Source organism: Vulpes lagopus, chromosome 2 (genome assembly GCF_018345385.1).
Source record: "Vulpes lagopus strain Blue_001 chromosome 2, ASM1834538v1, whole genome shotgun sequence".
In the NCBI taxonomy this organism is placed as follows: domain Eukaryota; kingdom Metazoa; phylum Chordata; class Mammalia; order Carnivora; family Canidae; genus Vulpes; species Vulpes lagopus.
The window spans coordinates 161,403,322-161,426,129 of NC_054825.1; the positions used below are offsets into that span (position 1 = coordinate 161,403,322).

Here is a 22,808-nt window from a genome sequence, read left to right on the forward strand (position 1 = left end):
ATGGAAACTTGCAGGAGTGTCTGAGACAAGAAGGCAAAAAGTGGGGGACTGGGGCCCAGGTGGTGGGGGTTTTCACTGGGGCAGGCTTGCTGGAGGTGGGTCTCTGTGAACAGCTGCAGAAGGGCCATAATGTCCAACAGTACAACAGTCTCAGGATCCTATAGACCCTGCCACTGCTCATCAATTCCTCCTACCTTACCATTAGGCAGTTACTTTGTTCACCATATACATGTGGTGGTGTTGCCCCATCTTTTTTTTTTTTTTTTGTATATGTTTTTATTGGAGTTCGATTTGCCATCCCTCAACCCCCCACCCATCTCCCTTTCCACCACCCCTTGGTCAGTTCCCAGAGTTAGGAGTCTCTCATGTTCTGTCACCCTCACTGATATTTCCCACTCATTTTCTTCCTTTCCCCTTTAATCCCTTTCACTATTTTTTATATTCCATGAATAAGTGAGACCATATAATGTTTGTCCTTCTCCGACTGTCTGACTTCACTCAGTATAATACCCTCCAGTTCTATCCACATTGAAGTAAATGGTATATTAGTCGTTTCTAACGGCTAATATTCCATTGTATACATAAACCACATCTTTATCCATTCGTCTTTTGATGGACACCGAGGCTCCTTCCACAGTTTGGCTATTGTGGACATTGCTGCTATAAACATTGCGGTGCAGGTGTCCAGTGTTTCACTGCATCTGTATCTTTGGCGTAAGTCCCGAGTAGTGCAATTGCTGGGTCTAGGGCAGTTCTATTTTTAACTCTTTGAGAAACCTCCACACAGTTTTCCAGAGTGGCTGTACCAGTTCACATTCCCACCAACAGTGCAAGAAGGTTCCCCTTCACATCCTCTCCAACATTTGTTGTTTCCTGCCTTGTTAATTTTCCCCATTCTCACTGGTGTGAGGTGGTATCTCATTGTGGTTTTGATTTGTATTTCCCTGATGGCAGGTGATGCAGAGCATTTTCTCATGTACTTGTTGGCCAAGTGTATGTCTTCCTCTGTGAGATTTCTGTTCATGTCTTTTGCCCATTTCATGATTGAATTGTTTGTTTCTTTGCCGTTGAGTTTAATAAGTTCTTTATGGATCTTGGATAGTAGCCCTTTATCTGATATGTCATTTGCAAATATCTTCTCCCATTCTGTAGGTTGTCTTTTTGTTGACTGTTTCTTTGGTTGTGCAGAAGCTTTTTATCTTGATGAAGTCCCAATAATTCATTTTTGCTTTTCTTTCCTTGCCTTCATGGATATATCTTGCAAGAAGTTCCTGTGGCCAAGTTCAAAAAAGGTGTTGCCTATGTTCTTCTCTAGGATTCTGATGGGTTCTTGTCTCACATTTAGATCTTTCATCCATTTTGAGTTTATCTTTGTGTATGGTGCAAGAGAGTGGTCTAGTTTCATTCTTCTGCATGTGGAGGTCCAATTTTCCCAGCACCATTATTGAAGAGACTGTTCTTTTTCCAGTGGATAGTCTTTCCAGCTTTGTCGAATATTAGTTGACCGAGGAGTTGAGGGCACATTTCTGGATTCTCTATTCTATTCCATTGATCTATGTGTCTGTTTTTGTGCCAGTGTCATACTGTCTTGATGATCACAGCTTCGTAGTACAACTTGAAATCTGGCATTGTGATGCCCTTGGCTCTGGTTTTCTTTTTCAATATGCCCCTGGCTATTCAGGGTCTTTTCTGATTCCACAAGATGATTTGTTCCAGCTCTCTGAAGAAAGTCCATGGTATTTTGATAGGGATTGCATTAAACGTGTAAATTGCCCTGGGTAGCATTGACATTTTCACAATATTAATTCTGCCAATCCATGAGCATGGAATATTTTTCCATCTCTTTGTGTCTTCCTCAGTTTCTTTCAGAAGTGTTCTGTAGTTTGTAGGGTATAGATCTTTTACTTCTTTGGTTAGGTTTATTCCTAGGTATCTTATTCTTTTGGGTGCAATTATAAATGGGATTGACTCCTTAATTTCTCTTTCTTCAGTGTCATTGTTAGTGTATAGAAATGCCACTGACTTCTGGGCATTGATTTTGTATCCTGCCACACTGCCAAACTGCTGTATGGGTTCTAGCAATCTTGGGGTGGAGTCTTTTGGGTTTTCTATGTAGAGTATCATGTCATTGGCGAAGAGGTAGAGTTTGACTTCTTTGCCAATTTGAATGCCTTTAATGTCTTTTTGTTGTCTGATTGCAGAAGCTAGGACTTCTAGTACTATGCTGAATAGCAGTGGTGAGAGTGCACATCCCTGTCTTGTTCCTGATCTTAGGGGAAAGGCTCCCAGTGCTTCCCCATTGAGAATGATATTTGCTGTGGGCTTTTCATAGATGGCTTTTAAGATGCTGAGGAATGTTCCCTCTATCCCTACACTCTGAAGAGTTTTGATCAGGAATGGATGCTGTATTTTTTCAAATGCTTTCTGTGCATATGAAGAGGATCCTATGATTCTTGTTTTTCTCTTGATGATATGATCTGTCATGTTGATTGCTTTATGAGGGTTGAACCAGCCTTGCATCCTGGGGATAAATCCCACTTGGTCATGGTGAATAATCTTCTTAATGTATTGTTGTATCCTATTGGCTAGTATCTTGTTGAGAATTTTTGCATCCATGCTCATCAGGGATATTGGTCTATAATTCTCCTTTTTGGTGGGGTCTTTGTCTGTTAATGGAATCAGGGTGATGCTGGCATCATAGAACGAGTTTGGAAGTATTCCATCCCTTTCTATCTTTCTGAACAGCTTTAGTAGAATAGGTATTGTTTCTTCTTTAAACCTTTGATAGAATTCTCCAGGGAAGCCATCTGGCCCTGGACTTTTGTGTCTTGGGAGGTTTTGATGACTGCTTCAATTTCCTCCCTGGTTATTGGCCTGTTCAGGTTTTTTATTTCTTCCTGTTCCAGTTTTGGTAGTTTATGGGTTTCCAGAAATGCGTCCATTTCTTCTAGATTGCCTAATTTATTGGCATATAACTGCTCATAAAATGTTTTTAAAATAGTTTGTATATCCTTGGTATTGGTTGTGATCTCTCCTTTTTCATTCGTGAATTATTAACTTGAGCCCCCCCCTTTTTTTAATAAGTCTGGCTAATGGTTTATCTATCTTATTAATTCTTTCAAAGAAGCAACTCCTGGTTTTGTTGATCTGTCCTACAGTTCTTCTGGTCTCTATTTCATTGAGTTCTGCTCGAATCTTTATTAATTCTCTTCTGCTTGATGTAGGTTTTATTTGCTGTTCTTTCTCCAATTCCTTTAGGTGCAAGGTTAGCTTGTGTACTTGAATTTTTTCCAGTTTTTTTGAGGGATGCTTGTATTGTGATATATTTCCCTCTTAGGACTGCTTTTGCTGTCCCAAAGATTTTGAACAGTTGTATCTTCATTTTCATTAGTTTCCACGAATCTTTTTTTTTCAAGAGAATATTAAATCGTTTATTGATTACACATGATAATGGACGATACACAAGCTTTCCCATGAATCTTTTTAATTTTCTCTAATTTAGTAGTTGACCCATTCATCTTTTAGCAGTATGCTCTTTAATCTCCACATGTTTGAGTTTCCTCCAAGTTTCTTCTTGTGATTGAGTTCAAGTTTTGAAGCATTGTGGTCTGAAAATATGCAGGGGACAATCCCAATCTTTTGGTGTTGGTTGAGACCCAATTTGTGACCCAGTATGTGGTCTATTGAGAAATTTCCATGTGCACTTGAGAAGAATGTTTATTCAGTAGCATTTGGATGTAAAGTTCTGTAAATATCTGTGAAATCCATCTGGTTCAGTGTATCATTTAAAGCTCTTCTTTCTTTGGAGATGTGCTTAGAAGATCTGTCATTTGCGTAAAGTGCCGTGTTGAAGTCTCCCAGTATTAGTGTATTATTATCTATGTGTGTCTTTACTTTGCTTATTAATTGATTGATATACTTGGCAGCTTCCACATTAGGGCATAAATATTCATGATTGTTAGGTCTTCTTGTTGGATAGACCTTTAAGTATGATATACTGTCCCTCTTCATCTCTTACTACAGTCTTTAGGATAAACTTTATCTGATATGTGGATTGCTATCCCTGCTTTCTTTTGAGAACCATTTGAATGGTAAATGGTTCTCCAACCTTTTATTTTCAGGCTGTAGGTGTCCTTAGGTCTAAAATGAGTCTCTTATAGAGAGCAAGTAGATGGGTCTTGCTTTTTTTATCCAGTCTGAAACCCTGTGTCTTTTGATGGGATCATTAAGCCCATTCACGTTCAGAGTAACTATTGAAAGATAGGAACTTAGTGTCATTGTAATACCTATTCAGTCCCTGTTTTTGTGGGTTGTTTGGGCTTCCTCTTTCTTTTACAGGGTCCTCCTTAATAGTTCTTGCAGAGCTGGTTTGGTGGTCACATATTCTTTCAGTTTCTGCCTATCTTGAAGCTCTTTATCTCTCCTTCTATTCTGAATGAGAGCTTTGCTGAATAGAGCGTTCTTGGCTGCATGTTCTTCTCATTTAGGACCCTGAATATATCCTTCCAGCCATTTCTGGCCTGCCAGGTCTCTGTGGAGAGGTTTGCTGTTAATCTGATATATCTCCCCATATAAGATAGGGATCTCTTGTCTCTCACTGCCATAAGGATATTCTCTTTATCTTTGGAATTTGTAGGTTTCACTATTAAATGTTGAGGTGTTGAACAAGTTTTTGTTTTTTTTGGGGGGTGGTGGTATCTCTCTATCTCCTGGATCTGAATGCCTGTTTCCCTCCCCAAATTAGGGAAGTTCTCAGCTATGATTTGTTCAAATATGCTTTCTGGCCCTCTGTCCCTCTCAGCGCCCTCTGGAACCCCAATTAAACGTTTTTTCCTCCTGCGGCTGTCATTTGTTTCCTCTAACCTTTCCTCTTGGTCTCTTAATTGTTTTTCTCTTTTTCCTCAGCTTCCTTCCTTGCCATCAACTTGTCTCCTATGTCACTCACTCTTTCTTCTACCTCATTAACCCTCATTGTTTGGACCTCCAGTTTAGATTGCATCTCATTTAATTGATTTTTAATTTTGGCCTGATTCAATCTAAATTCTGCAGTCATGAAATCTCTTGAATCCTTTATGCTTTTTTCCAGAGCCACCAGTAGCTTTATAATTGTGCTTCTGAATTGGCTTTCTGACATCAAATTGTAATCCAAATTCTGTAACTCTGTGGGAGAGAATACTGTTTCTGATTCTTTCTTTTGTGATGAGTTCCTTCTTTCTAGTCATTTTGCTCAGTGCAGAGTGGCTATATGAGCAGGCCGAGTCAAGAATATCAATGACGACCTAGGTAAATTTCACCCTAGATGATTCTGCCAAGGTCAGAAACCAGAAATTGAAAACAAAGATCAGAACGTAATAAAACAAAAGGCGCTACAGTAAAAAACAAATTTTAAAACAAAGTAGTAAAAAAATAAAGGGCCTTCCTAAAGAAGAGGGGGAAAAAAAAGTAGAAAGAAATGGGAGTGGCCCCGGGAGATGGTGGTGGTGACAAAGTTGTAGTGGAGGGAGAATGTAGTCTGCCTGAGGCATTCTAGAGGGTGATCCTCTTGTTTCTGAGTATATTAAGTTCTGTATGTTAGAAGATGCTCAGTCCCTAATTTATATAAACCAGAAATACTTGTAGAGAGCCCCAACATTGACCACTAAAACATAAGTGAGATAAAAGATGGGGGCAAAATTAGTATTAGGAATATCACAGAATGAGGGGGATCCCTGGGTGGCTCAGCGGTTTAGCGCCTGCCTTTGGCCCGGGTGCGATCATGGGGTCCTGGGATCAAGTCCTGCGATTGGCTCCTGGCATGGAGCCTGCTTCCTCTGCCTGTGTCTCTGCCTCTCTCTCTCTCTCTCTCATGAATAAATAAATAAAATCTTAAAAAAAAAAAAAAGAATCTCGGGATCCCTGGGTGGCACAGCGGTTTGGCGCCTGCCTTTGGCCCAGGGCGCGATCCTGGAGACCCGGGATCAAGTCCCACATCGGGCTCCCGGTGCATGGAGCCTGCTTCTCCCTCTGCCTGTGTCTCTGCCTCTCTCTCTCTCTCTCTCTCTGTGACTATCACAAATAAATGAAAAAATAAATAAATAAAATAAAATAAGAATTTACCAAACCAGTATTTAAAAAAAAAAAAAAGGAATCTCACAGAATGAACCACATGGTATATCACTTGGTTCTGGGTGCATGCTGTGGTCATGTTTTAGAAGGTATTAACCTCCGCCATTGTCGAACAAAATGAGGCAGATAAAACAAAAAAACACAAAAGAAAACATATCTTGTATATCTCCCAAAATTAAGTTGTGTATGTTGAACGGAATCTAGAAGTGGAAAATATATCTAGGACCTGTAATTGTAGAAATATGAGAGTCAAAAAGGAAAAATCTTAAAAATGAAGAGGTGGTACAATTTTATAGTTAAGGTGGGAAAAGAGAAAAAATTTGGAAATTTACAGTCTGATAAAAAAAAATGAGTTGTACTGGAGAAAGGAAGAAAAAAATAGGAGGGTACCGTCTGGTTCTATATATTGTAAATCCCTCAACTTCCCTTGGAGTTTTGCAGTGCTGCTTGGTCAAGAACTTGCTCTTCCCCCTGTTCTTCCAGTGGGTCTTCTGGGGGAGGGGCCTGCTGTGCTAATTCTCAGGTGTGTGCACCTGGAGGAGCTGCCCTGCCCTGTGCCAGGTGCACGGCTCAGTGGGAGCTGTTTACCCCGTGAGGCCCCTGTTCCCTGGCGGCCAGCTCTGTCCCAGGAAGAACGACAGCACTGGCGGCAGCCAGGTGTCCAGCTCTGGAGTCAGCTGCCGCAGTAACTACCGGGGTCTCACTGTCTGCACTGGCCTGGATGCTCCAGGGCTGGGGGTGCCCAGTGGCTGGAGAGTCCTTGCTGTCCGATGCCCTACCCGCCTCCGCCTGTCCCGGGGGGAGTACAGGATCGAGGGCTGTGTCTCCCCCCCACCCCCCACCCCACCCCGCTCCTTGGGGCCTGCACTGCTGGGATCGTGCTCCTAAGGCCGCAGCTCCCGAAGGCTTCAGAGCGCAGCCCCCTCCGTCCCGAGCCGCCACTTGAGCTGCTCCTGAGACCCCGCCTGGCGCGCTTCCTCTGTTAGTGACCCCGGGAGCGCTTCCTCTGTTAGTGACCCCGGGAACCTGGAGGCTCCACTGCCCCTCCTATGATTCTGCCCGAGTTCCCTGCTAAGCGCCTTTCAGTCTGGGAAGAATCTGGTGCGGAGTTTTAAAGTTCCTGGTTCTTTGGGGCAGGGCTGTCCAGGAGGCTCCCCCAACCCTCCCCGCAGACCTAAGCCTGGCTCCTCCCCAAATTGATTCTTTTTTATTTTTTTCTGCCTTCCTTTTTAGAAGTGAAAACCCTTCTCTCTGTAGTGTTCCAGCTGTTTTCTCTTTAAATCTCAGGTCGAATTCTTAGGTTTTCAGGGTGATTTGAAAGTTATCTAGGTCAATTGATGGGGACAGGTGACTTGGGCACCCTACTCCTCTGCCATCTTGCCCTGCCTCTATATCGCCCCATCTTTAAAACAATCCACAGAAAGGCCTTTTACTACATTCTCCTCTCTTTAAAATAAAAAAGCTTTTATTAGCTACATTTTCCACTCTGGTAAGTGCCCTTTCTTATGCTCCATTTCAGAGCAGAACACACTAAACACGTGTTTATACTCTGATTTAGGTGTTGCTTCCAGTTCTCACTTTTTTAAAGAACAATTTTATTTATTAGAGAGAGAGGAGAATGCATGAGCAGGGGGGAGGAAGGAGAGGGAGAAGCAGACTCTTGGCTGAGCAGGGAGCCTGACTCAGGGCTTAATCCCAGGACCCTGAGATGATGACCTGAGCTGAAGGCAGATGCTTAACTGACTGGGCCACCCTTGTACCCCCAGTTTTCACTTTCATATCTACTATGCCAGTGAGCCTTTCCCTGTCTGAGTCACCAGGGACCTCCCCACTTCTCAGTCCAGGCATGTTTGCAGAGTATACAAGACATTACTTTTTTTTTTTAAAGACTTTATTTATTCATGAGAGAGAGAGAGAGAGAGGCAGAGGGAGAAGCAGGCTCCATGCAGGGAGCCCGATGTGGGACTCGATCCCGGGTCTCCAGGACCATGCCCTGGGCCAAAGGCAGGCACTAAACCGCTAAGCCATCCAGGGATCCCCTGACATCACTTGTTATTGTTTTTGTTTTTGTTTCTTTTTTAATTTTTTTTTAAATTTTATTTATTTATGATAGTCATACAGAGAGAAAGAGAGAGAGGCAGAGACACAGGCAGAGGGAGAAGCAGGCTCCATGCGCCGGGAGCCTGATGTGGGATTTGATCCCGGGTCTCCAGGATCGCGCCCTGGGCCAAAGGCAGGCGCCAAACCGCTGCACCACCCAGGGATCCCGTTATTGTTTTAACTTAGGACAAAAGAAATAAAAATTAGATGTTTACTCAAAACGGATAAGGGAATACATGGTTTCCAAAAAACCTTCTGAGATATGGGGGGAAAGTTTGAAAAAATCAGCTCACTCTGATCTGTTTCGTTTAGTATCTCTGATCTTAGCTCCTCCTTATCTCTTCCACTCACCCCACTCCAGCCATACAGGGCTCCCTTGACCTTTCTGGAGCCCAGAATGCCACTACCCCAGGGTCTTCACATAGGCATCCTTCTGCCTAGAATTTTCTGGCCCCTCATATGCAGGTGGCAAAATCTCGTCCTCCCTCAGGTCTTTGTTCTGATATAACCTTTCAGTGGTGCCTGCTCTGTCTTGTGTTCCCCCCCGCCCCCAGCTCCCACTTGTTTTAACATCCAGCTACTCCCTAACCCCCAGTTCTGGTGCCTCTTGCCTGCTCTGCATGTCTCTCTCTGCTCCTTCCCTTTCTACTCATGACAGCTCATGATAGCCATGCCGCCCCAGGGGAGAGCAGAGCCAGAAGGCAGGAGGTGTGCTGGGCTGGCCTCCTGTGAGTGTGCTCCACCCAGCTGCACCCTGGATGGCCGAGACATTTTGCAGATTTAGCTCTTGTGCCCCCTCCCAGATTCCCCTTCCAGTAGTCTGGGGGGATAAGGCCCAGCGTCAGTGCTAGTGAAGTATCCCAGGTGCTCCTGATGTGTCTCCAGCATTGAGCAGCAAAGCCCTGGGTCCTCTGTTTCTGAGGCTGACAGCAGCTCCTGATCCAGGGAGAGGGGAGGGGGCCCTGCTCTGTGTGGGGTGTGGTCAGGACGGGTCTGTGACCTGGAGGGGAGTGTGGGTCCAGCCCAGGTCCCCACTGCTGTAGTGAGGGGGGGACTTCCCCAAGGCGGGGGCCAGTCCTGACGAATGCGCTGGGAACAATCATTTGTGTTGGTGTCTGGAGGGGTTCATGGTCCCTGAGTCTCCTGTGGCAGTGGCAGCAGGGACTGTTGTCTCCCCATGGAGAGGTCTTCCCGTGTGAGGTTGTGGTACAGGAAGGACGGAGATGATTCTAAGCATTCAGCTGCATATTCTTGACCCTCAGGACTGAATTCTCAAGACTGATCTTGTCTGAGGAAGGAGGAAAGAAGGAGTCAGGCATGGCTGTTTGTCAGGTAAAGTCATATTGTTGGTTGTTTTTCCATCTCTCCCTCCTGCTGTGCCCTTCTTGGACTCACTCGTCTTCTCTGACTCTGACGTGTCCACTTGAGCTGTGTGTGTCCACACTCCCCAGGCCTTCCCTCAGTCTCTCTCCATGTAGAATCCATCTCATGGTGTCCCAGTGATGTGGAGCCTATGAGGACCCCTGGGCGCATCCTCCTGGGCTTCACAACAGGCATGGTTGGAGATGAGTGTGGGCCCCATGGTGTCAGGACAGTTGGGCAGCAGGGTTTGTTTTAGGGGCTGCCTCTTCATGCATTGTTAGCTCTCTGTATACTAGAATCAAAGGACCTACATGTAGAAGTCATGTATTAGTGTGTACGAATAGTTGGAAAATTCTAGAAAAGAAGTGTAACAAGAGGAGATGGGTTCTGCCTGACTTTTGCATTCAGTGCTAAACAAGCAAACCATGGTGTTTCTGATTCTAAAATACTAATGATGTAGAATAAAGTTCAGAAACATATCAGTAGAGGATGCTTTATTCCATAATTGGTTTTAAAATATGGAATCAACCTAAATAACCAATGATAAGGTCAGCACATCTATCCGACAGAGACCATGGTATTCCCACAGCAACTCTTGTGTAGCAGATGTTTTAGGTAAAAATGATGGTAAGGTAGCCAAGATGTACATAGAACTTTATCTTCACCATCAGATTGTAGCCAAATTCTGGTTTTACCATTATTTTTAAGTATTATATCTGTTTTATTTTCAACATCACATGAGTGAGTCATATATATATGGATGTATTGATTGATTAAACTCCAATCAAAGAAGGAGCTTAGGCACTAAGATATAGGGATGTCCCTTCCTGTCATGTTCTCCATTGTTTATGTCTCAATGGGGAACCACTTTGTTGTCATTTCTGTGACAAGAGTCAGTTCAAACTGTATAAAAGATGCTTTTACACAAATATAAAATTTTAGAAAAAACTCCTCAATGAAGTTTGTTGTAACATTTTATTCTGCACGTTAAAAAAACATACACAGCATGTCTAGACATTATTTTCATGTTAATAAACACAGCCACAGCTTGCTTTGTGATCTTCACTAGAGCATTTTCTTAAGATGCATAGGATGTTTACTATTTTTCACTGAAAGAAGGAATGCCACAGTGGCTGTGTATGAGCAGACTGACCTCTCTGCAGATGTCTGAGGAGTTCTCTGGGTTGGGCAACTCGACTTGTGATTACTGGGTCAAGGATGGTGCATTTCATATGAGGACAGATTCTGTCTGGCACGTCTCCTAAAGCTGCAAAGTACAGCATCGTGCAACAACATGTGAGATTGCCCCCTGATGTAAGCAAAACTTGGTAGTGTAATCTCTTTGTGTTTTGAAAATTGGAGGTAAAAGGACAATGCCTTGTATTTTCTTTTTCTACCTACTTGTAACTTTCATTATTTTTGTGGAATAAAACATAGATTTTCATACTTTGCTGTTTTCCTTTGATATATTTTCAGGAGCTATCTTATATTTTGTCGTTTAATTCTTTACATACATGCTTGTGTCTTTCTTATTTTATCAGTGTTTTGCAGTGAAACGTAAATTTTTCCTTCTTGCTCTCTGGTTTCTGATCTTGCTTTGGGAGACTTCACCTAGTGTAATCTCAAAGTACTGTGTCCCATTTAGCACTCTCTTTGTTTAAAATTACTTTAAGGGCAGCCCTGGTGGCTCAGCGGTTTAGCGCCGCCTTCAGCCCAGGCAGGGCCTGATCCTAGAGACCCGGGATTGAGTCCCACATTGGGCTCCCTGCTTGGAGCCTGCTTTTCCCTCTGCCTGTGTCTCTGTCTCTGTGTCTGTCTGTCTCTCTCTCTGTCTCTCATGAATAAATGAAATCTTTTAAAAAAATAAAATTAAATTAATTTGGCTTTTTAGTGTAAAAAGCTTGTAGCTATTCATTTCATTGAAAAGTTTCATGTAACACACATACAATAATAGGTTCATGTATTGTTTGGCAAGGCTCTCCATGTTTTCTTTTCAAGATTATTTCTCCTCAACATAATGGAGACTGTTCTTTGTTTTTTTAATCCCATGTTTCTTCTGAATTTGAATTGCTCTGAATTTCTAAATCCCTGAGGTCTTTCTTTACGTCACCACATCTTCCAGTAAGAATTAGGTTTATCAGTCTTTGATCATGTCTTTGTTCTGTCTTTCAGTGAAGTTTTTTCTTTCTTTCTTTTTTTTTTTCAAGACTTTATTTCTTTATTAGAGTGCACAAGCAGGAGGAGTGTCAGGCAGTGGGAGAGGGAGAAGCAGGATCCCCACTGAATAGGGAGCTCAACGTGGGGCTCAATCCCAGAACCCTGGGATCATGACCTGAGCCAAAGGCAGATGCTTAACTGACTGAGCCACCCACGTGCCCCTCAGTAAAGTTTTCTAATTTCTTCACATGCATTGGGAAATGCTTCAAATAGATGTCCTGGTACAGCTGCTAATGGGAATGGGTGGTTCCTACGTTACCACCCCCATCAGGCCTCTCACATACCACGCAGTAGTGACTGGCAGGGGGCCTAGCTGGCCTACATGCCTCAGCCTCACCTGTGGTGGAAATGCTTCCAGTGCTTAACTGTGGATTGTGATGCTTACTGGAATGGTCTTGCTCAATAGTAGCTTTTTAAATGTGTTTGGCATGATTTCTAATCATCCATTATTTCTTCAAAGATCTGCTGTGATTAACTTGTGTTCTACTCAATCTGTTAAATTAATGTATGACATTTTTTGTTGTCGTTAGTGGAATAAACTCCATAATGTTAAATGCCTGACTTTACTGGCATTTAAATTTATATTTTATGTTTTTGCATATAATTTGTCACACCTGAAGATACCTCTTGTGCTCTAGATCCTCTAAGTGTGCAGAACTCTCACTAGTGTAGAGAACATAATATGTACCATGTCCATCTAAACAACTGCACACTGGATATTTTTCTTTTACATAGTTCCTTTATTTTCCACAGAAGTAGGAAATCTACAGTGATTTAGTGGATTTGATATCCTCTGATGGAAAAACATAATAAGAAAAGTTAGGGACATATAAATTTCTCACAATTATCTATTCATGCTCAAAATGGAGTCAGAACATTAATTTTAGTTGAACTGATCTTGTCTCTTTCCTGGTCACATTTTGTGTGAACATGAGAACTCTACTCAAGGTTCCTTGATGAAATGTGTTTTCATTTCAGGAACAGTTGACATTCAAGGATGTGGCCATAAAATTCTCTGAGGAGGAGTGGGAGTGCCTGGACTCTGCTCAGAGGGCCTTGTACAGGGACGTGATGTTGGAGAACTACAGGAACCTGGTCTCCCTGGGTGAGGATAATATTCCTCTAGAAGTTGGGATCTGCCCTCCTTGACCTAGATTGAGGCTGAGTACCTTCTGAAATGAAAAACTTCATGAGGCAGCATCTAACTTTCACCTCCTCCTTTCTTCATATGATCTCTCCATTCTCCCTAGATTAATGGTGTTTCCAGAAGCTGAGTAAGAACAAAACTATATGGCCAGCTTCAAAAAATATCTGATTCTGGACCCACTTTTATCCCTGTACATTTTGACTCAGTAGTTCGTGAAGAGAGCTGGATATCTGTTTTAAAAATATCCCTTAAGTATTCAGGAATGGACAAGTTTATGAAGAAATTTTTCTAGACACATCTGTAACATCCTCTTCTCCTCAGCTGAACAAAGGGCTAGAATTGTATTCTGGAAAAGACACAGCATATCATTTTCCTTTCTTATTGTCCCTCTTTCTGACCTGAATAACATTTTTATTTTGGAGTAAAGTGAAAACAGCAAAGAAACCAAATGGGTGGGAACACAGGGAAGAGCTCAAAAGGGCAGAGAGGGGATCACATCATGAATAGTGTTTGGGCAGTTTTCTCCCACTGGGAGAGTTCTGTGGGAAACAGAAGTTTCCTTCTTGTGAGCTCTTGGAGGAAAGTTTACTTCCCTTCCCTTTGTCACTCCTTTCTTCAGACATGTGGCAGTGCATCCTCCCAACTGCTAGCTCATGCAAAGACCAAGGCAAGATCTTTATAATGACTTATAGCCTCTATTATATGCCCCTATGATACCCCCTTTTTTTTAAGATTTTATTTTTAAGTAATCTCCACAACCAATGTGGGGCTTGAACTTAACTAACCCAGAGATCAAGAGTCACATGCTCTACAGGCTGAGACAGCTGGGAGCTCCCTTAAGACTCCTTTGGTCCTCTGACCCCAAGGAGTGCTGGGAGGCTGGTTTTCAGGGGTCCTCTTTCTTTCTTGGCTTCATCCCATTCTTGTTCCCAGTCCACATGAATAGGAGCTGAGGCCTCCCCAGTCCTGGCACCAGGCCTTTTCCATGATCCATCCCATTCTGTGTACTGGGAAGACCTACTCCTGGGGTGGGAAAACATCAGCATCTGGGACCCCAGAGCTCTATGCCTCTTGAGGCTGCCTCCCACCCCTCAACCGTTTCTTTAGTTCTGCTTTTGCCACACATCAGAGAGCGTGTCTCACAGAGAAGTGGGGTGGGTCTTTTCAATCCAGTAGTAAAACTGTTCACTCAGCAGGTGTATAAGCATGTCCACACCACACTATGCCATAAGTTTGCTGTGTTGTGGTTTTGTTTCTTTTCTCTCAAAGTATTTTCTAATTTCCCTTGTGACTCCTTCTTTGACCCTTTGGTTTTTTTAAGAGTGTTTAAAATTTTTCATGTATTTTTGAGCTTTCCAATTTTCTTTCAGTTATTCATTTCTAGCTTTATTCTTTTGTGGTTGGAGAGAATAATTTGTATGGTTTCACTCTTTTTCAATTTATTGAGACTTGCTTCATGGACCGATTTATTATCTATCCTGGAGAATTTTCCACATGCATGTAGAGCAGAATGTATTTTGCTCTTACTGGGTGGAGTGCTTTCTATGCATCTGTCAGTACTCCTTGGTCCATAGTCTGCCTAAAATCATCTGTGTCCTTACTGATCTTCTGTCTGGGTATATGCTCCACTTTGGAAAGGTCTGCAAGTCTCCAAATACTGTTCTAGAACTATTTTTATTTCTCTCTTCAATTCTATAAATGTTTGTTTCACTCTATTTTAGGGTTCTCTTATGTATATGTTCATATTTGTTATAATTCCTTAATGAATTATCCTTTTTAAAATATACATATTGCCCTTTGTCTCCTAAAAATTTTTACTGAAGGTATATTTTTTCTGATAGTATAGCCATTGGGAAATGAAAAAATTCATTAGATTCACTATATTGTGTTGCTCTAGACCCAAACCCATAGTATCTCCAAGGTATACCTGTATATGGATACTTGACTCCTCTATATCCTGTCCTTCTTTCCTCTGGTATTGTCATAGATTATATCTCTATATGTTGTGTGACCACCAATGTAGATTTAGAATTAGTTTTTTTTTTTAATCAATAGGAAAAAAGAGGAGTGACAAACCAAAAATACATTAATACTAACTGCATTCATTCCCTTTACCATTTTTTGTTGAACTGGTCTACTAGCAAAGGACTCCCAGTTTTTGTTTTTCTGGCAATGTCTTGTTATCCTCTATTTTGGAGGATAGTTTTGAAATATACAGAATTCTTTGTAGAGAATTACTTTTCTTTAGCACTGTGAAAATATCATTCCATTGCTTTCTAGCCCATATAGTTTCTGTGTGAAATCAATGAGTACTTTTATTGAAGATCTCTTTCAGCAAAGGAACTGCCTACTACTGCTTTCAGGATTCTGTGTGTTTGGATCTTAACAGTTTGATTAGGAAGTGTTTCACTGTGGGCTTCTTTTAGTTTATCTCACTCGGTGCTTGCCAAACTCCTTGGATATATAGATTTATGTATTTTATCAAATTTGGGAATTTTTCTGCCTTATTACTTCAAATATTTTTTTCTGTCCTCTTCATTCTGTCCTTTCTAGGATTCTCATTATCTTTGTTGGTACACTTGAAGGTGTCCCACAGGTCTCTGGTTCTCCTTCATTTTTCTTTCTGCTGCTGAGATTGGATAATCTCAGCTGACTTAGTCTTCAAGTTTGCTAGTTCTTTCTTCTTCATGTTCAGTTCAGTGTTAAGCTCCTTTAGGGCTTTTTCCATTTTAGTTTTTGTACTCTTCAGCTCCAGAATTTCTCTTTTGGTTCCTTTTTATAATTTCTGTCTCTATTCTCTATTTTGGGAAATATTGTTTTCATTGTTTCCTTTGGTTCTTTGCACATGGTTTCATTTTAGTTCTTTCAATATATTCAAAACAGTGGCTTTTTGTCTAGAAAAGTCTGATGTCTGGGCTTCCTCAGAGACAATTTTTATTAAATTGCCTTTTTTCCTACATATGGGTTATACATCATTGTTAGTTTGCATGCCTTATAATTTTTTTTTAAAAGCTAAACATTTTGAATATTCTGACAGCTATGGAAGTCACATTCTCCCCCACCCACACCCTCACCCTAGCATTGGATGTTGCTGCTTCTTGTAGCTGCTATTGTTTGTTTAGTAATTTTTCTGAATTGATTTGTGAAGTCTGTATTCTTTGTCATGTGTGGCCACTCAAGTCTGCGGTCAGCTTAGTGGTCAGCTAATGATTAACGCAGAACTTCTCAAATACCTGGAAGCAAAAAACCTAAAAAGCAAAAAACTCCTAGTCTTTGGAAACAAACTCTGTATGTTTGTTTGGGAATACCTGAAAATCAGCTTGGCAGTTTACAGTGGTGCCTTAGCCTTTACCTTCTGCTTTTGGCTGAGCATGAAGGTTGACAGAGGCAGCATAGGGCTGCCTCATGTGATTTCTGAGTACTGACCCAGCCCTGGGCATGTGCATGACTTAGATTCCTAGGAATATGTTGCAGCTTTTCAAAGCCCTTATTTCCCAAAGCATTTCACCCTCTAATCCTTATTCTCTAGCTTTCAGTTTGTCTGCTCTGTGCCCCAATTGTCTGTCATCTGCTAATACATTTGCCTTTAAGTATGTTTTTTAACTGCCCCCCTCATAACACCTCTTAAATTAATAAGCAAAGTAAAGGCAAAACTTTTCGTGTGAGTTTTTCAGTGACCCACTAGGCAAGTCAAAGGAAAATCACAATTCATTGAGAATCAAGCCTGTTCTGCCACTCTCAGTAAGAGGGACATGTACCAGGAATGTGGGCTGCTCTTATATTGGATTGGGTCAGGGGAAGTTAAAATGTCAAAAGCTCTCCAACTGAGATAGTTGCCTCTTTCTTAAGTATCTACATGTTTGGGGGATCCCTGGGTGGCGCAGCGGTTTGGCGCCTGCCTTTGGCCCAGGGCCCAATCCTGGAGACCCGGGATCGAATCCCACATCAGGCTCCCAGTGCATGGAGCCTGCTTCTCCCTCTGCCTATGTCTCTGCCTCTCTCTCTCTCTCTGTATGACTATCATAAATAAATAATAAAAAAATTAAAAAAAAAAGTATCTACATGTTTGATTTCCATGATTTCCTTTGTTTAGTTTCCATAATGCTGATAAAGTTGATACTGACAGTTTTTGCCAACTTACTTACTGTTTTTATGGAGAGATGAACTTATAATATTCTATGATTTTTATCCTGATACTTTTACCCAGTTCTTTATAATACTATCTGAAAACTGGTATTTCAGAAGTTAGTGGGCATGTATGTAACTTAGACTGCTAAAAATATGTGGGAGCTTTTCTCATCATATTTTTCAATTCTCATCTTGTGTGCATTTTCTGGAATATAAGTTCTTTCTCTTGTTCTTAAGAGAGAAATCATTAGGATTCCATAGTCTATAATTTTGTGTAATTATAGTTACTTATTATTTACCTTTTGGACTTATTTTGGTTTAGTTAAAACATTTTGTTTAATAACTTGTCATTTACAGATTATGGATTTTAGCATCTAGTTTGGAATATGACTGCAATTTATCAATTGTTAATGTTCCAAAATGCCTATTCTGCATAGAGTATGGATACCTTTAGAGTAGATATTAAGAATATTTTGTTATTCTAGTGATGTACTAAATTCTTCCTGATTTTCATATAACCCTTTTAGTTTTACAATTAATAATTTCCATGTTTTTATCTTATTCATTAATTTTTTAAGAAGATTTTAAGTAATCTCTATACCTAAAATGGGGCTCAAACTTACAACCCTGATATGTCACATGCTCTACTGCCTTATTAATTTTTTATTTTTTTATTTATTTTATTTTTTCTTATTAATTTTTAAGTGGATTATTTGCCCCCCAAAAAATCTATTCCTTCATATAGAGCTGTGCTTCAGCATTTATTTGCATATAATAATTATGCTGTAAATATACATTTGTATAATATGTTTCTTTTTTTAAAGATTTATTTACTTTAGAGAAAGAAATGGGGGAGGGATAGAGGGAGAGGGAGAGAAAAACCCAAGCAGTCTCAGTGCTGAGCCTGACATTGGGCTCAATCTCAGAACCCTGAGATCATGACCTGAGCTGAAATCAAGAGTCAGGCACTTAACTGACTGTACCACCCAAATCCCCCAATATCTGTTTCTTTTCAATATGAGACACTCGTTTGTCTACTGCCAGTTGGTGTGTGTTTTGGTATGGTGGTCAAAGAATACACTTTCTTTCAGAACTTATGTAAATTTACATAGTTTGAACAATTTGGTCATAGAACATTTGAAAACAGGTTTTCAGGGGCACCTGGATGGCTCAGTTAAGTGTCTGACTCTTGATTTTGGCTAAAGTCATGATTTCAGGGTTGTGAGATGGAGCCCCACATTGGGCTTTGTCTGGGGTGTGGAGCCTGCTTAATACTCTATCCCTCTCCTTCTGCTCCTCCCTCTTTTTTTTTAAGAGAAAAAAAGACAGAAAGAAAGGTTTCCCTTAAAATAATTTGAAATACATGTCATCTTTTACTAAAGGATTCTATTCACTTTGCATTCTTAAACATTTGTAGACTTTGGTTGAGAAGCTTTTATCTCTTCAATAAGTATTATTTTTAGTATAATATCCATTTTGCAACTCTAGTTAATGTGAAGACTATCTTTTTTTATATCTTTCAGATAGCTCTGCTAGCTTCATGATCAAGGAATTATTACCAAAGAAAGAAATTAATAACAGAAGATTATGCCAACCTGTGGTTTTGGGAAGACAGGAAAGCCATGACCTTGAAGATTTTGATTTAAGGGAAATTTGGGGAAATATGTATGAATTTGAGAATAAGTGTGGACATGAAGAAAGAAATTCCAGGGGAGTGCTTGTGACAGATACTGTAAGTCTCACTGGTAGAAAAGATAAACAAGACAGCAAATCCAGAACTAACTTACCTTTAAAGCAGAGTGTTTCTTTAAGAAAAGGTACATATCAATATTTTAAACAAGGGAAGTCATTAGTGAAGAATTCATTAAAAATAAAAAATAATATGGTCTATGCAGGAAGCAAATATACAAAATGTTTGGAAAATCGAATTGGATTAAACTTTCAGTCACAACTGCCTGAAATGCAGAGATTTCAAACTGAGGAGAAAATGAATGAATGTAATCAAGTTGAGAAGCCTGTCAAAACTTGTTCTCCAATTGTGCCACTTCAGAGATTTCCTCCTGGTATCAAAACCAACCTTTGTAATAAATATGGAAGAGTTTCTATGTATCCTTCATTGCTCACACAGCACCAGAAAACAAAAATTAGAGAAAAATCATACAAATGTAATGAATGTGGAAAGACTTTTAGCCATCATTCAGTCCTTACAAGTCATCAGAGAATTCATTCGGAGCAGAGGCCTTACAAATGTAATGAGTGTGGTAAAGCCTTTAAGCAGTTCTCAAACCTCACAAGACATCAGAGAATCCATACGGGAGAGAAACCATATAAATGTAATATCTGTGACAAGGTCTTTAATCAAAATTCTCACCTTACAAATCATTGGAGAATTCACACTGGAGAAAAACCACACAAGTGTCATGAATGTGGTAAGGCTTTTATCAAATGTTCAGACCTCTCGTGTCATGAGAGAATTCATACTGGAGAGAAACCTTACAAATGTAATGAATGTGGTAAGGGTTTCACCAAACGTTCGTATCTTTGGGATCATGAGAGAATTCATACTGGAGAGAAACCATACAAATGTATCGAATGTGGCAAGGTTTTTAGACAGTGGTCTACCCTCAGGATTCACCGAAGAATCCATACTGGAGAGAAACCATATAAATGTAATGTGTGTGGCAAAGCCTTTAGTCAAAATTCAAACCTTACAATTCATCAGAGAATTCATACTGGAGAGAAACCTTACAAATGTAATGAGTGTGGCAAAGCCTTTAAGCAATATTCAAGCCTCATAAGACATCAAAATATACATCCGGGAGAGAAACCATACAAATGTATTGTGTGTGGTAAGGCTTTTATCAAACGTTCACACCTTTGGGGTCATGAGAGAATGCATCCTGGAGAAAAGCCATACAAATGTATTGAATGTGGCAAGTCCTTTAGACAATGTTCTGACCTCAGGATTCACCAAAGAATTCATGCTGGAGAGGAACCTTAGAAATGTAACAAATGGGACATAAATCATTTAACTATTTTTCATAATACACTTTATATCAGAGAATTTACACTAGGGAGGACTAAGTCTCTAGTCCAAGATTAATCAACCTTGGATGTTAAATTCTTCACAGTAAGTAAAAGTCAAAATCATTTTAAGACTCATGAAACATGAGATGAGTGTCAGTCGAGCAAAGAGAGCTTAGGAATGTAGCATTTCCTTTAAAAATACTTTGATTACATGAGGTTTCTTGAAAGGCCTACATCAATCATGATTCATGTCTTTTGACCTGAAGTCTGAATTTGTTAATGTTACATCTTCATTACCTGTTTTTCATGTGTTACCATTGATGGGCTCTGGGAGCAGATCAGTAAGATAAAAGGGCCTACTTTATTAAATGGGAGTCATTCACATCCATGTATCCTGAAGGAACGCTGAATTTTAACATAGTGTTTTGTGGAATTAAATGAATACATGGGTTGGGCAGAGAATATATGTAAAACAATGATGTAAATAATAATATGTCCAGGATCCTTTCTACAGGATCCTGTAACAGAGGGCCACTGGATTATCAGAAACCATTGCTCTGCCCAAGGAGTGTGAAACAGCAGGTTTTGAGACTGACAGACTGAGATTTTCATGATGTGTTAGTAGGGTCTGCTTATGTGATAGAAATAATGGAGAAATAATGGTCATTTCTCCCTTTAATGAAAATAGTGGTTGTATATCAAAGATGAGTGAAAAGCTATTCTTATTTTGGGGAACTAAAAAGAGCAATTATGAGGAAACTTAAAATAACCAGAATGCAGTGTACAGGTATAGGATCTGTGTTTAACCACTACACTGATGCTGCTTTACTCAGAATGTATTATACTTATGTTTTAATTAATAAAATTTAATCATTTTTTCAAAATTCTAAATGAATCATGGTTTTTTTCTATCAGATCAAGTCTATACTGTCTCATTATGGTACTTCATAACAAAGACTAACAGTACATCTTCAGGCTGTCAAGGCTAAAAGGCATCTGCAACAATTTTTTTCCATGATGGAATCAACATACAATTTTATGAATATATGGTCATAATTTACTGAGCTCTTCTCTCTGTCATCTGCTCCTTGGATATGTGACTGTGATTTAAAAACCACAGCAGTGCAACTTTAGATTCTCCCTCTAAACATTTGAAGTGCAATTCATGAATGTGCATCTGATAATATTTCTACAAGCCTTTTTTTATGCCTACATGAGACCCATGATTTGCAGTGGCCTTGATTTACATGAGGACACGTGTCTGTGTGTGTAATTTTTTTTAAAAAAAGATTTTAGTAAGTAATTTCTACACCCAGGGACTTGAACTCACAACCCCAAGATCAAGAATCACATGCTAGCTCTACTGACTGAGCCATCCAGGTGCCTAGAGGCAAATGTATTAAGCATATGAAAAATGTTACGGAATAAGAAAATTTCAGGAATGGAGACAGGATATGAGAAGAGTTTACTCACCCCGCCCCTTCTTGGAGCCTTCATTGGAGTAATTTGGAAAGATCATTGATCATGAGTTTCCCCTTAAGAATGAACATATATGCCCGGAGATACACTGGTTTTTATTTGTAGGCCAACTAAGAACTATACATATTAGTTCCCTCAAAAATAGTTAATTTGTACTTTAAGATAGCCCACAGACACAAGATGAACCCCTATGCAAAATTTAGTCTTGGGTGTTAAGATTGATAATCCTAGACACCAAAAGGGAATGAAAACGTTTAATGCATAATGAGACTTTCTGGGGAGAACAGGGCAGGTTTCCAAAGTTGCTAGAAAAATGGCTTGAGAGAGCAAGAAAGGGAGACTCATTTTATGAGATGGGTCCTGCAAATGGTTTGATCTTCCTGTGGGCACCAAAGGAGAACCTGGGCTTCTAAGTTTGACCACCTGTGGAGTAGGAGGGAAGTGGGAGGATGCATTGAATATGTGGTTTTGTTTTTTTTGGAGGGAGGGGTTGTTTTTATTTTTTCATATATTATACCTCAAACTGTACCAGGAACAACAGGGAAAGCAGTTGAGAGAGTTGAGGCTTAAAAGGTGTCCATGGTCAAATATCAAAATAATAATAAGAAGGAGATTCTAATATAATGCAAAATGTTTACTCTCAAACCTCCTGACTGCTTGGTTAGGAAAGACCAGTTTTTTTCATACTAATAACTTCTTGCACATCCTTTCTTGCTACATACATAGGACCCTTAACCCAGTATAATTGTTGAAAGTGAAATACTGCAATACTAAAAAAAAAATAAAATAAAATACTGCAATACTATTTAGATAAACTTCCTAAGATGCTTTTACACTAGTTTCACAATCATTAATGTGTGGAAGTATTTATCAGGCAATAGATAGGATTCAATGATCTTACTAGAAGAGTCTTTTAAAAGCTATAAAAAAAACTCAATTTGTGATTATTCTATTAAGCATTACATGATTTCTTTCAACTCTAGAAAAATTCCTTTTTATTTAGAAATGTTTCCATAACCTACTTCATATATATTTAGTTTACACATTTTCCCTGTGTTACTACATTGAATTTTTTTGAAAAATAATGCACGAGTTACAGATTCTTTTTAGAGTTTATAACATGAAAATGAACCCAGGACAGTACGTGGTACAAAGTAAATGCTCTATGGATATGAAGAATAAGAGTCCTTTTATACCTTTAGTTCAGTGAAAGAAGTAAGACCATATGAAATTGTAAACTGGG

The 22,808-nt window shown here is 40.0% G+C and overlaps 1 protein-coding gene across 1 annotated transcript in view; it reads left to right on the plus strand.

The window, feature by feature from the left end:
- Window positions 1–20,970, plus strand: part of LOC121484453 (zinc finger protein 677-like) — a 22,736-nt gene extending 1,766 nt beyond the window's left edge. Inside the window, exons 3-5 of the mRNA XM_041743751.1 lie at window positions 9,468–9,537; window positions 12,763–12,889; window positions 18,583–20,970. Of these exons, the coding sequence (XP_041599685.1) occupies window positions 9,523–9,537; window positions 12,763–12,889; window positions 18,583–20,060 (1,620 nt within the window). The 5' untranslated portion in view covers window positions 9,468–9,522 and the 3' untranslated portion in view covers window positions 20,061–20,970. The remainder of the gene's footprint in view (window positions 1–9,467; window positions 9,538–12,762; window positions 12,890–18,582) is intronic.
- Window positions 20,971–22,808: the final 1,838 nt, after the last annotated feature.